The sequence below is a fragment of the Zalophus californianus genome, chromosome 2 (genome assembly GCF_009762305.2).
Source record: "Zalophus californianus isolate mZalCal1 chromosome 2, mZalCal1.pri.v2, whole genome shotgun sequence".
NCBI lineage: Eukaryota > Metazoa > Chordata > Mammalia > Carnivora > Otariidae > Zalophus > Zalophus californianus.
In genome coordinates, this window is record NC_045596.1 from 126,351,165 (window position 1) to 126,366,114 (window position 14,950).

General features: G+C 33.0%; 2 protein-coding genes across 4 annotated transcripts in view; one reads left to right on the forward strand and one right to left on the reverse strand.

Annotated features, from left to right (window-relative positions):
* Positions 1–14,950, reverse strand: part of LRBA (LPS responsive beige-like anchor protein) — a 737,558-nt gene that overhangs the window by 589,332 nt on the left and 133,276 nt on the right. For all 3 annotated transcript variants that reach the window (XM_027597848.2, XM_027597846.2, XM_027597847.2), the window contains 4 exons: positions 10,452–10,620; positions 5,817–5,896; positions 3,785–3,847; positions 1,532–1,629 (listed from right to left, as the gene is read on the reverse strand). In XM_027597848.2, coding sequence (XP_027453649.2) covers positions 1,532–1,629; positions 3,785–3,847; positions 5,817–5,896; positions 10,452–10,620 — 410 coding nt within the window. The remainder of the gene's footprint in view (positions 1–1,531; positions 1,630–3,784; positions 3,848–5,816; positions 5,897–10,451; positions 10,621–14,950) is intronic.
* On the forward strand, positions 4,740–5,208 carry LOC113924279 (ATP synthase subunit d, mitochondrial-like). Its single transcript, XM_035726012.1, has one exon. The coding sequence runs from the start codon at positions 4,753–4,755 to the stop codon at positions 5,206–5,208; it is 456 nt and encodes a 151-aa protein (XP_035581905.1). The 5' UTR covers positions 4,740–4,752.

The following is a 14,950-nucleotide window of genomic DNA, read 5'->3' on the forward strand; positions in this document are numbered from 1 at the left end:
GCAAAAAATAGGAAAATAAGGGCCCAAAACATCTCAAAATTGGTGATAATCACAAAGAAAACTACAATAAAATTGTAGGGGGAGCTAGAGAATGTCTTGAAAACAAGTACAAAAATGTAGTACATTTTATTTAGCAAATAAAGATTTAAATAACGATGTATTTCTCATTTGAAAGCATGGGTACCAGCAAACAATGGAAAAATATTTTAAAGTACTAAAAGAAATGAGTAGAATTCTACACAGAATTCTATATGCAACAAAAATAACCTTGTGTGATGAAGGCCAGATAAAATTATATTCAGAGGGGCACCCGGGTGGTCCAGTCGGTTGAGTGTCTTGGTTTCAGCTCAGGTCATGATCTCAGGTCATGAGACGGAGCCCTGCTTCCGGCTCCATGCTCAGCAGGGAGTCTGCTTGAGATTCTCTCTCCCTCTTTCTTTGCCCCTCCCCCCACTTGCACTCTCTAAAACAAAAAAATAAATCTTTTTAAAAATTATATTCAGGAAAAATAATTTAAAAATTCATTTCCAAGGAAACTGCTCAACAACAAATGTGAATAGAGTTCTTCCAGAATGGAAGAAAAGAATAAAAGAAGTTATAACTATCTGGAAAAATATAAACAGGGATTATTCTTCCCTTAAATTCTTCAAATACATATAACAAGTGAAACTAAAAATTGTATCATTGTCTAGAGAGACTTGTGATATATTAGATGTAGTAACAAACAACGGCAGTTAAAGGGATAAATAGTTGAAATGGTTCTATATTTTATTTGAAGAGGTAAAATATTAAAGTAGACTGTGAAATCTCTGTGCAACTACTAAAAAAAATTTACGCAGAGAAAGATATAAAACCAAATAGATTAATTTTAAAAGAATACTAAAGGAATTCAAATACAAGGAACACAGGAAAAGAGAAACAGAGGGAAAAAATTACACTGGGACAAATAAATAATAAAATGCTAGGTGAAAATAAAGCCTTATCAGTAGTTACAGTAGCCGTAAATAGTCTAAACACAATGAGAAGACTTAGTTTCTCAGAGTATATTTTTAAAAAAATAAAACTGTAAGGAAACAAATTTCTGCTGTTTAGACAACCCAGTCTATGATATTTTGTTTTGGAAGCTCAAGTAGACTAACACAATGATGATTTGGGATTAGGGATGAAGGTAGCAATACTTAAAGAGGAGCAGAGAGATCTTTTCTTGCAGTGCAAATGAGTATTACTGTTCTAGGACCTAAAAATAACTCTGCTAAAGAATTCAGTCCTATAATACCTGTGTAACAGCTCTAACCATACAAAACACTAACCTGATTTGCCTGATCTGTCTTTACAAATTAAATAGTAACACATCCTCTATAATTAAAGATTTCTTCAAAAAACATAACACATGAAATTAATGGGTCTTATGCCTTAATTCATTTATAATATATGATCCAGTAGTATGTCCCATATTTAAGAATCTTCTATCATTTCCAAACTGAACTCTTATAATTTAAATATACTTAAATCCCTGATATACAACTCTTACCGTAATCCATTCCTTTGGTCAAAAGCAGGAATCATAGAGTTAGGATGTTCTGACATTAATGCAACAAGCAGTTGTAGGACATCCATTAGATTGTCATCCTAAAATCAAAACAGAAATTTTTTTAAATATGGAAAAAAGAACTTTTTAAACACCGAATACTTCCAAAATGAAAAAAATTGTAACTTAAAATAATAAATAGACATTTGAGCAATATATACTTATTTTTAACAAGCTCGTTCTTTACACACATATTCCATCTGTTTAACTCAAAATACACATCACCAAATAGTCAAATGTCTTAATCAAAGAAACACAATCCTTCTTATAGTATAGAGTATCAAGATTTCCTGAAACATATTCTATAGATCTACTACATCTAACTTAACAGGTTTTTTTTTTTTAGACAGAGGTTTATACATCAAGAAATTGAGGAAAGGGGAAACTAAGTTGTTTTCTTTTTTTATAGCAAAACATATCAGAGCCTTTAATAAGGTAATCAATGTTGGCAATCTGATGGCAGTGTTAGAGACAACCTATGTGTCATTTCCCAATTTATTTTACCTGACTACTTTATTCACTGACCCTCCCAAGAACTAGTTACAACAGTAAGCTTTTGAGAAAAACTAATAGATTTCATATATTATCTGTTGACAGTATTGAAGATACAGATTATCAGTAAATGTTTACTGATGCAACATACTACTGTATCTAGTATAACTTGATAATACTGACAGAACAGCACAGAAGCATATATGAGTTCTGAAATCCAAAACAACTCCAAGACAATCCTACACAGCCTTGGTTGAATATTACAGTACGTATGCATATTTAGAACCAACTTGGCAATACTGACTCAAAAAAGGACAAGGGAAGCAGCTATCAAGAGCTAGTTTTCTCTGTTGCCCTGTCTGCAAGTTTCTGTTCACTGCTTTGGAACTGCAGCTATTTGAACATCTAATTTTCACTAAGCTAAGCACATAATCTAGAGCTAGGGCACTGAAGCTTGGGAAAAGGTTTATTTGAAAGACCTAAAAGATTCTGAATTAACAGATTAAGAGAAAAGAGAAGATCACCATGATTTCCAGTTTCTCTTTTTTAAAGTACTTCAGTCCCATAGGGAGTTAGAGTAAATAAAAAACAAAATCATACACAATAACATTACTAGGAAGTTCGGTTGAAAAATCTTCAACTATTACATCGGGTAAAGGAAATCAACAAATAAAATACCCTAATCAAGAGGAAAAAAGAAAGCACAATCATTAGGTTTGAGTCAAATATGATCCAAAAAAGAAATTTAATCCACTCTTCTACCTCAATTAAGAGCAACAGGTCAAAACAGTATCTCCCATCTATTGATTTAAAAAGACATTATTTCACACTATAACAGATACTTATTAAAACACAAGACATGAACTATAAATAAAAATGAAATTAACATTTGAAATGCTGTGCTTTCCATGAAATAACATCAATTTTAAATTTTACTTATTTAACAAATACTTAACCCAATTACTTAATTAGATTACGTCGGCGTGTATTACATTTTCCCAGGGCAAAATAATAAAGAAAACCCCAAACATTTCAATCTATTTTTCAACCTTGGTTATGTGGTTGAACATAATTACAAATCCCATTATAAATAAGTTGTTTGACTTAAAAGTATTTGAACATGCAAAATCAATTGGAAGATTGTTTTATGAATTTAAAAATCTAATCATTTTTAGTCATTTTTATAACCTATTTTCCCATATGTTACACAGGTTCCTAGAGATACAATGAAGGTATTCTTTGGCATACTCTCTTTTATTTTTTTTAAGATTTTATTTATTTATTTGACACAGAGACAGCAAGAGAGGGAACACAAGCAGGGGGAATGGGAAAGGAAAAAGCAGGCTTCCGGCCAAGCAGGGAGCCCAATGCGGGTCTCGATCCCAGGACCCTGAGATCATGACCTGAGCCGAAGGCAGTCGCTTAACCAACTGAGCCACCCAGGAGCCTCCTTTTTGGCATACTTTATTAATTCAATGATACCCAATTTCAAAACTTTTTAAAACTTTTCATGATTATTCTCAGAGCTTCTTGTGGTAATAAAAGATATTTAAATGAAAGTTGCTAAGATTTAGTTCCTAAGGACATTTACTCTCCATTACAGTTATATTAATGAAAGATCACTTTAACTTTTTCACTTTAAAAACAAAGACCATAATGCAGCTTCAAAAAATAAAATCCCAAAATATAAATTTCAAATGTTACCTCATGCATAGTGAGTAGGTAATTAAGAATGGCCTGCAGTTCATCTTCCTTTACTCCAGAATCCTTTAAAAACATAACATAAGTGTCTTAAAATATCTTATATATACATGCATTTAAAAAAGTTTTTTTAAAAGGTAAATAATACACCTAACATTTGTCAACCTGGTCAACTGCTATATATATACAAAGATACTATAATATAGAATCTAAATCTAAAACATGTATTAGAGGAAACACTGAAGATATTCAATAATCAAGACTGTGTAGAAGAAGTCAAAGAAATGATATCAAGTATCCTGTTTTCAGAACCATATATGACAGGCTATCTAATAAAGCTATAGAATCCTGAAGTAAGAAAATGAATAATTCATCATAAAAGAGTACTATTCACACCTATCAGTCCACCAAATAGAGAAGACAACTTTTCTATTTCTTTTTTCTATTAAATTTGGAGAATAAATGAACAGCTTCTAAAATTACCAGTTACAAGGTCAGGTACTAAAAAGTGAGTAGTACTGTTCCCTGAGGAAAACACTGCATTTTTAAATATGAACTCAGTATGTAAATTTTCAACCTATCCTATCAATTTATTAATGATAACACAAAGCTGCAATGAGAAAAGAGCAATAAGAAAGAGAATTAGGAAACAAAAACACACAGAAAAAAATTAAAAAACACAAAAATCAAGTTATGTTTTTTGTAAATAGAAATAAGGTATCTGAGTCTAAAAGATATACTAAAAGTTTGGCCCACTTAACATAATATTAAATTCTAAAAAAAAGAAAATGACACAGGAAAATAATAAAATATTAAAATAATAATAAATATATTTAATATTAAAAATAATAAAATACATTTATACATTGCTCTCTTATAAAACAAAAAAACCTTCCTTAAAAATAATAAATTTAGTTCCGTTCCTTGCTGCTGTGGACTCTAGGCCGCCAGGGTCGGTGAAGGATCTCAAGATGGCTGCGCGAAAACTTGCTCTAAAAACCATTGACTGGGTAGCTTTTGGGGAGATCATACCCCGAAACCAGAAGGCCATTGCTAACTCCCTGAAATCCTGGAATGAGACACTTACCTCCAGATTGGCTACTCTCCCTGAGAAACCACCTGCTATCGACTGGGCTTACTACAAGGACAATGTGGCAAAGGCTGGTTTGGTAGATGACTTTGAGAAGAAGTTTAATGCCCTGAAGGTTCCTGTGTCAGAGGATAAATATACTGTTCAGGTGGATGCTGAAGAAAAAGAAGATGTGAAAAGTTGTGCCGAGTTTTTGTCTCTCTCAAAGGCCAGGATTGAGGAATATGAAAAAGAGCTGGAGAAGATGAGGAACATAATTCCATTTGATCAGATGACCACTGAGGGCCTGAATGAAGTCTTCCCAGAAACCAGATTAGACAAGAAGTATCCCTATTGACCTCACAAGCCAATTGAGAATTTATAAACTTGAGCTGGGGAGAAAGCTCTGGCCCTTGTGTTGTAAATGCTGGACATTAAAAATAATGATACGGAAAAAATAATATTAATAATAATAATAATAAATTTTACTTTACCTACAACAGAATAAGATGGGATAAATGTAATAATTTCTAAAGGCTGATACATCTTTCTGGTACCTTTATACATGGAAATTTTTTCTCAAATTCTGAATGTCAGGTACAAGAGGCCCACTAAAAATGAAACCTCCTTGAAGAGTCTTGTTGTCTACTGTTATCACTACTCCCAAGAATAATACCTAGTACTTAAGAGAAACTCAGTAAATATTTACTGAATGAAAGAATCACTTGAACCCCTAGAGAAAATCATATAACATATATTACAATTATCAATCTCCAATTCTGCAATGATGTACATCCATATATGTGTGCAATAAAGAAAAAACATAGAATCAAGTATCTTTCAGAGTATTTTCCAATGTGTAACCCTAATAACCCAACAAAGGGTAAATAAACCAAAGATTGTATCTTATGTGAAATTATAAGTTAAAATACAGAACATGCTAAAGGAGAAGTAGTATAAACTCACCTTCATCACTAACTGCTTAATGAACATCAACAAGAATGCTCGTAGAGAAAGTATTTCTTTTTGATTAGGTCGTGGTCCATCTTTGAAAAAAATAATACACACACACTTAGTGTTTTAAAGACCTCAAAGCAAAGTATAAAGCTGTCTTTCCTAATAGTTTTTTCCATATATTTATGAGAAACATAAAAGGAAGTCACCTAAAGAGACATATGCCTCAACATTATCATTTAGAATTGAAAGGAAGATAAAGAGTTTTGCAGATGAGCAAAAATTAAAGAAGTTCATCACCACTAAAAATGCTTTACAAGAAATATTAAAGAGAATTCTTCAGGCAGGAAGAAAAAAGTCTATAACTAGAAATAAGAAAATAAAGGAAAGAAAAAAATCACACCAGTAAAGGCAAACATATATAAAGGTAGGGGATCACTCACTTGGAAAGCAAGTACAAAGACTGAAAAACAAAAGTAATAAAATCAACTACATCTACAATAATTAGTTAAGGAATACACTAAATAAAAAGTTTAAAATATGCCATCAAAAATATAAAACATTGGGAGATGAGAGTAAAAATGTAGTACTTTTAGGATGCATTTGAACTTAAGGAATCACCAACTTAAAATGGGCTTCTATATACATAGGTTGTTAGATATGAAGCTCATGATAACCACAAACAAAAACCTCTAATAGGTACACAAAAAATAAAAAGGAATCCAAACAGAACAATAAACAAAATCATCAAATCACAAGGAAAGAGAGCAAGAAAAGAAAGGAACAGAGAACTATAAAAATAACAGAAGACAATTAACAAAATAGTAATAAATAAATATGTACCTGTCAGTAAAAATTTCAAATGTAAATGAGTAAAAAAAAAAAAACACAAAAACCCCTCTATGCTGCCAATGAGAGACTCACTCTCTACAGACACACACAGACTAAAAGTGAAGTGATAGGAAAAGATACACCATGCAAATAGAAATGAAAAGAAAGCTTGAGCTGGCAATACTTTTATCAAAGTAGACTTTTTAAAAAGGTGTAACAAAAGACAAATGCATTACATAATGATAAAGAGATTAAACCAACAAGAAGGTATAACACTTGTAAATATTCATGTGCCCAACACTGGAGCACCTAAATATATAAAACAAGTATTACCAGACAAAAACGAGAACCTGCGAGTAATACAATAATAGTAGGGGATTTTAACACACTCCTTACTTACATCAATAGATCATCCAGACAGAAAATGTGTAAGAAAACAATGGCTTAAATAACACATTAGAACAAATATACTAAACAGATATATACAGAACAGTCCACCCAAAAACAGAAGATACAGTTCTTCTCAAGCACATGAAACATTCCTCTACAATAATAGCATGACAAACCACAAAATAAGTCTCAATAAATTTAGGAAGACTGAAATCATATCAAGTGTCTTTTCCAACCATAATGATACGAAACTAGAAATCAATTACAAGAATAAAACTGGAAAAAAACATAAACATGCAGAGACTAAAAAACATGTTACTAAAAAGCCAATAGGACAATAAGAGGATATTAAAAAATAACTTGAGAAAAATGAAAATGAAAATACAATGTTCCAAAATCTATGAAATGCAGCAAAACCAGATCCAACAGGGAAGTTTACATCAAGACAGGCCTACCTCAAGAAAGAAGAAAAATCTCTAAGACATACAGATGGCCAAAAGGCACATGAAAAGATGCCCAACATCACTACCATCTGTGAAATGCAAATCAAAGCAATAATGAGATTTCACCTCACACCTGCCAGAATGGCTAAAATCAAAAAGACAAGAAGTATTTAGTATTAGTGTGAATGTGGAGAAAAGAAATTTTCATGCACTATTGATGTCAATGTAAAGTGGTGCAGCCAGCCACTACAGAAACAGTATGGAGATTCCTCAAAAAATTAAAAATAGAATTGCCATACAATCCAGCAATTCCACTTCTAGGTATTTATCCAAAGAAAACAAAAACATTAATTCAAAAACATATATGCATCCCCATGTTAAGCAGAGCATTATTTACCATAGTGAAGATATGGAAGTAACCTAAATGTCTATCGACAGATAAATGGATAAAGATGTGGTACATGTATGTGTGTACACACACACAAACAAACGCACACAGGAATATTATTCAGCCATAAAAAAAGAGTGAAAACTTCTCACTGTGACAACATGGATGGGCCTAAAGAGTATGATGCTAAGTGAGGTCAGCAAAAGACAAATAGTGTATGATTTCACTTGTTTGTGGAATGTGAAAAACAAAACAAACAAAGCAAAAGAGAAACAGATTCAAAGATACAGAAAACAAACGGACAGTTGCCAGAGGGGAGGAAGGAAGAAAATGGGAAGATGCACAAAATAGGTGAAGAGGTCAAGAGGTAATATTTTCCCATTATAAAATAATAAGTCACAGGGATTTAATGTACAATGTTAGGAATATATAGTCAATAATATTGCAACAAGTTTGCATGTTGACAGATGGTAACTAGACTTACTGAGGTGACCATTTCATAATCTATCTAAATATCAAATCACTATGTTGATACTAATAACTGTTTGTCAATTATTCTTCAATTTAAAAGTTTTATGCCTCTAGAAAGACATTCAGTCTCACATACAATAGTATACACAGTGTTCCAAATGTACAAAATGGGTTACTTTGAAACTACAATGAAGGAATTTATTTTTGATTAAGGTTAGATGAAGTCCAAAATATGAAAATGAGGTAATAAAATTTCTATTCAATAATAATATGCACTTATGTTTTGAAAGACTCTGAGAATGTTAGTACAGTAATAGTCTACAAAGGAAAATCCAAACTTAAATGTGAATTTAGTTAAAAAAAAAAAAAGCTTCCATTACTCTTGTATGAGCTAATAAAAAAATTTTTTAAAGTACACCTGAACATCATTTGATTCATTTAGAAAGGAAACATTATGTTGACTACCTCTGCCATCTCCTCCCCTTCTTAAAAAAGTCCCTGGTCACACATGGCTCACATTAAAGACAATTTTCATGTCTCAAAAAAATAATCCCCAAGTAGAAAGCTTTTGAAACCAAACACCCATTGTTATAAGATCCTGAAGTTAGGTACCTGTTTGCTTCATATTTTCTGCAATTTTCCCTACACTAATCACTATTTATAGCTAGTTCTTAGACCACCAAAGCACAAGACCACCATGACCTTAAACAGATCAATTAAAATAGGAAGAAAATTGCTTAAAATTTGTTCCACATGACAATTCCTAGACAAAGAATCAGTTACAGAGTTACAATAGAATCACAAACTTTGTCCAGCTCTCTCACTTCAAGTATGAGACTTTCCCAAGGTCACTAATCAGTTATAAAATCAATGCCAGAATACAAAACTAATACCCAGGACAGTACATGATACAGCTACAGTATCATCAAATAGTCATGAGGAAATTATGACCTAGTTCTCTGCCACAAAACTACCACCTTAAACAGATCATACAACTTCTGTGTGTGCTCATATCTTTCTAAATTATACATAGCATATTCTCTGAGAATAAGCAGATTTTGAAAGGGATAAAGAAACACTGTATTAATATGAAACTTGTCGGTAAATCACCGAGCAGCCAAAGCATTTAAATACAATGACTCTCCAGCATCTATTTCCTGATTTCAAATAGCAGCCTTCGATTTTTATCAAGGTACTGAGCCCATCCTCACTCTCACACCATGTATTTCCGAAGTGCAAAGGTCTTCCATGCCCATGTATGGGCAATCAGAAAAATATCTGCCACATAAGACTGTGCACATGATGCAATCAGAGCCAATGAGCAACAAAGAGACTTTAGCTGGAAATGTTCGATACAGGCAGACACTCTTCTGTTAGACTTACAGTTTTAAGGATGTGAAGGTAGGGTGGCTGCTTGGTACTACAAGGGAGAGAATACATGAAAAGAGCCAACACAGAAGAACTGGGAAATGGAGAGAGACAAACTGGGTTCAAGGGGCATATTCTGAACCCTTGCACTAAGTTCAACTGAAAATGCCAGTTTATATGAGCTGATTAACTCCCTTTTACAACAATAGCCGATTTGAAGCAGGTTACACTTAAACCAAAAGACCCACCATTTGTCATAATTTTTATTTTGATACCTTCCATAAATTTGACATGATGAATGAATATTATCTCTCCAGTAATTTCCTGATTATACAGGAAAATAATTACTGAAATTTTGTAACTTCATTATATTATTTATTAGAAGTAAATACACCCCCTACTTCCTCAAGAAATCTCTATTTCCCAAAAAACATGGTTTTTCAATAATTCTCATTATGATAATTAGCTTCAGGATCAACCCTATGCTAATATAGAACTTCTCATTTTCAGTGCCTTAATTATACCATATTTAGTCTGCAAACAACTTATACCAGCAGAAGTAGCATTCTTCCATAAAAGTAGCAAGTGATTAACTTCTGGCAACCTCAATTCAAGACAAACTATTAAAATTATCAATAAGATTAAAATAAAATTTTGCCATGATGATATCAGAAAAACTTCAAGAAGAATATATTATTGGTTAAAACAAAGAAAATAAAAAATCTATGACAAAATATATAAACAGGGATAACATACCTAATCCTTTAGGGGTGATACCACTTCGATCCTGAGGATTCACTGCCCAGTAGTAATACTTCAGTGTATGCATGATGAGAAGCACTGTTCCAACTCTCCGAATGGCATTATATATGTTGACTGTACCAACGAATTCCGTGGATAGGTAAGTATAGAGTGTCAACTGAACCTAGAGAATCAAAATGAAGAACTACATCAAAGAAGCAGCATAGCATTTTACCCCTGGTTCCAGTAATACTCTCAGGCTGTTTTACTTGGATCATACTTGTTCCAAAAAGTAAGATACTGGGCACCTGGGTGGCTCAGTTGGTTAAGCGACTGCCTTCGGCTCAGGTCATGATCCTGGAGTACCAGGATCGAGTGCCACATCAGGCTCCCTGCTCTACAGGGAGTGTGCTTCTCCCTCTGACTCTCCCCACTCTCATGTGCTCTCTTGCTCTCTCTCATTCTCTCTCTCAAATAAATAAATAAAATCTTTTAAAAAAAAAAGTAAGATGCTGAGCTTGATGGTAACATCCATGCTAACAGATAACACATACTGGCATGTGCGCACGCATGCACACACACACGCATGCATGCACGCACACACACACACACACACACACACACACAGAAAAGCACACACATTACTTATAAAACTAAACCAAGTAAATGCTACTTTTACAGTAACATTATAAAGGAAACATCCCGTAATATATAAAATTTTTACAGCACTGTTCCATGGAAATAACTGTTTAATTCCTATTAAGCAATCAGCAATTATTCATGAGCATATATAACTTCTTTACAGTAAGCTTACTAATTATACTATGCATAGTTGCTTTAAAATGCTGGAAATTTTCTTCATTTTGCCAAAAAGTAGAAGCTAAAATAACAAAAAAAGAAAAAAGAAAGAAAAAATAGGAATAACTCGAAAGGGAAAACAGTAAAAGTCAAAAGGAAAAAAACAAGTGTAAAGCCTACCTTAAGAAATATTAGAAAAACAGAATTCTGTTATAATAGCTCATTGACAGAAAGATTATAATCATAAGATTACAATCTCTCAACATGTTTATCAGTATTATCCTCTAATTAGAAAAGGATTCTACTGGGACACCTGGGTGGCTCAGTTGGTTAGGCATCTGCCTTCAGCTCAGGTCATGAGGGATCGAGTCCCTCACTGGGCCCCTTGCTTGGCAGGGATCCTGCTTCTCCCTCTGCCTACCACTCCCCCTGCTTGTGTACGTGCTCTCTCACATGCACTCTCTCTCTCTGACAAATAAAATCTTTAAAAAAAAGAAAAGGATTCTATTAGTCTTATTTCCAAATAAATTATTTCAATAAACACATAAGAACTTAGTAACTTCAAAATATAAGCTCTTAAAAGAAACAAAAGATTATAGGTACTACTCTACCACCACACATTTCATATTAGTACAAAATTTCAGTGAAATTACAGCTCTAAAACTCACTAACAGCTACAATCTAGTACTTCCAACAGCATAAAATAAGGATTGCTTTTGTTCTACTTTTGTGTTAAAATCAAAATTTTTCAATTCATTGCTAGTAGATATACTTTATAAGGGGAACAATTTTAAGTAGAACATATATACTCGCCGTTAACCAAAGACCAAACTATTCCCAATCATTTAAAACAGAACATTTATGCTATCTTCCTAGACACTGACAGCATTTTCACTTTCAACCCTGCAACATATGTCAGTGTTACCTGGTAATTTCTTTAGAGTGCAAAAATTAGGTACCTATCTTCCAGATGCCCTATAAATAAACAATCAAGGTTAAATGAATCAGGGAAACAATTAGTAACCATAATGGTGAAGAGTGGCAGATTCTGAACCACTTAAAATCGAGGTTCAATTTTATGATGATTATAGTTTAGAAAACTATATATGTGGACTATCCCACTGTCTCACTGAAAAATAATGTTGATGCAGCTAATATTATTCAATTATTCAAATGGCTAGGCCCAGTTTACTTGTCACTGGGGCTATATAACACTTTTTTGACATGGTTCAAATTCTTAACCATGCTATTTCAGTCATTTAGAAAATATTTACATCCACCTATGCAAAGTGATGTATTATGGAAATACAATGACATATACATTATCCCTCAACAGCTGAAACCCAGTTGAAAAGATGAAAAAAACACATAAATTTAAGTAAAAAAAAACCAATGTAATAAAGATGCCTATTGAAACATAAAGATTACTTAAGGAGATTCTTTTAAAAAGTGTCTAGAATTGGAGCGCCTGGGTGGCTCAGTCAGTTAAACGTCTGCCTTCAGCTTAGGTCATGATACAAGGGTCCTGGGACTGAGCCCTGCCCCAGCAAGGGAGGCTGCTTCTCCCTCTCCCCCTGCCTTTCCTCCTGCCCCCATCACTTGTGCTCTCTCTCTCTCTCATAAATAAATAAAATATTTTTTTAAAAAGTCTAGAATTAACACATTTATAAAGGGACACCTGGCTGCCTCAGTTGGTAGAGCATACAACTCTTGATCTTGGGGTTGTAAGTTCGAGCCCCACCACTGGGTGTAGAGATCACTTAAAAAAAAAGAGAAAGAAACATAAGTATGTATGTAATTAATTCCATGTAGCTAATTGCAAAATATGTAATTAATTGCAAAATGAGTAGCAAAGACTTATTAGAATCTATCAATTTGGAGATCAGAGAAATTATTATAGGATAAGCTAAAATACTCAAAAAAGCCTGACTAATAAAACAGGTATTAAAGTAGGCTTTGAAGATTAGTAGTAAGATAGGTAGAACAAAAGTAGAAATTCAAACAGGGAAAATAGTCGATCACACAACAACAGGTTTCCCAAGATCTTGTGAAATGGTCCACAATCCTGATTGTGCATTAGAATACTGGAAAAACATGTTTTAAAAATGCTGATGCCTGGGCCCTACCCCAAACCAAATAAAACACAATGTGGAGTAGAGGGTGTGGAATTCTGTTTCCTATTTAAAAAAAAAAAAAAAACCTCTCGCAACAGGTTCTATTGACAGCCAAGACTGAGAACCTCTGCTCTGGGTCAGTCTATTGAGAATGATACTGTAGTAAAAGAAAAACGAAAAGGCTTTAATATCAACATACTGAGATGAGTGAGAATGGTGACCTCAAGATTATTCATATGCTAACAATGAAAAACACTTCCTCATTTACTCATTATATAATCCAAAACCATACAAACTGTATGTGTTAATATCCATCTTTCCCACTGGACATTCTATAAGGGCAAGAATTAGATCTGTCTTGTTCACCACAGCATCCACAGTGCCCATCATAAAGCAGTTAGTTACTCAACAAATTGAGGACTATTTTATACAAGAAATTTCACCTCTCCTTTTAGGTCATTAAAAAGACAGTCTCTGAGAAGATGAATAGATATTACACAGCACAGTAAACACCCTTTTCCAAAAGCAAAGGTTGATTCATACATATCTTCAACTTTGGTAACCACAGGTGGAATTACCATGAAGCTAATGAAGCTTAAACTTTATGCTATCTATACAGGTTCTCTGCAAAACCCTAAACCTCATTTTGTATGCATCATGTTGTATTTCTTTTCTTAAAAATTTCCTCCCTCCCTGTAATTGTATAACACTCAGATCAAACAAACTTCAGAAAACAAACCACCTTAGGACTACCTTTATAATACAATTAAAGTAGATATAACCCCTTAATGGACACATAAAACAGCGTTTTTAAAACAAGGAAAGTTTAACCATAACGTATCAATTATAAATTCTAAAAACAAAATTAAAGAAAATTATTAACAAGGAAAAGGTAAGAAATAGAGTGTAGTAATACCGGGAGCCTAAGAAAATGATATAATGAATTTTTAAAATATTCCTCTACAACTAAGTATCTAATAAGAGGCTTTTAGACCACATCAAAAGAAATCCAAAGCCTTACAAATATGCTGCTTAGTAAGAGAAAAAAAAGTGTCTAGTAAAAGGTTTAAAAAGTAACTTGAAACAATCCTTGAAAAGAATTAAGACTGAGGGTCATAGAAGAAAAAGAGGTCATATTTGAACCCAGAGATAAAAAGGTACAACCTCCAGCTGCCTCCTTTGATTATTTCCAAATGGCAATCAGAGTCAGCAGCTGTTTTTCTCTTTAACATTTGAAAAGACCAACTGAAAATAAGATACTATGACTCTAGAAAAGCAAAGAAAGTCCGCATTTTTTTCTGACAACTAAAATAAGTATGTGTCATTCCAACCTAAACAATGATAAACATTCTACATGGATCAAAAGGGAGAAGGGGAAAGAAGAAATTAATAGGTATGAAATAATACAACTTCTAACAAAAACTGCAGATAAGGCAGATACAATTATGCAATTTAATAAAAATTTCTGTTTCAAGTTCTCCTGAACACTACCATAATTAATATTCTTAGGGCAATTTAATACATTAGGACTTAACAAAGGTTTTATTTATATACTTTATCACAAATTCACTTATATTCACTTAGAAGTAATTGGTTTATTGT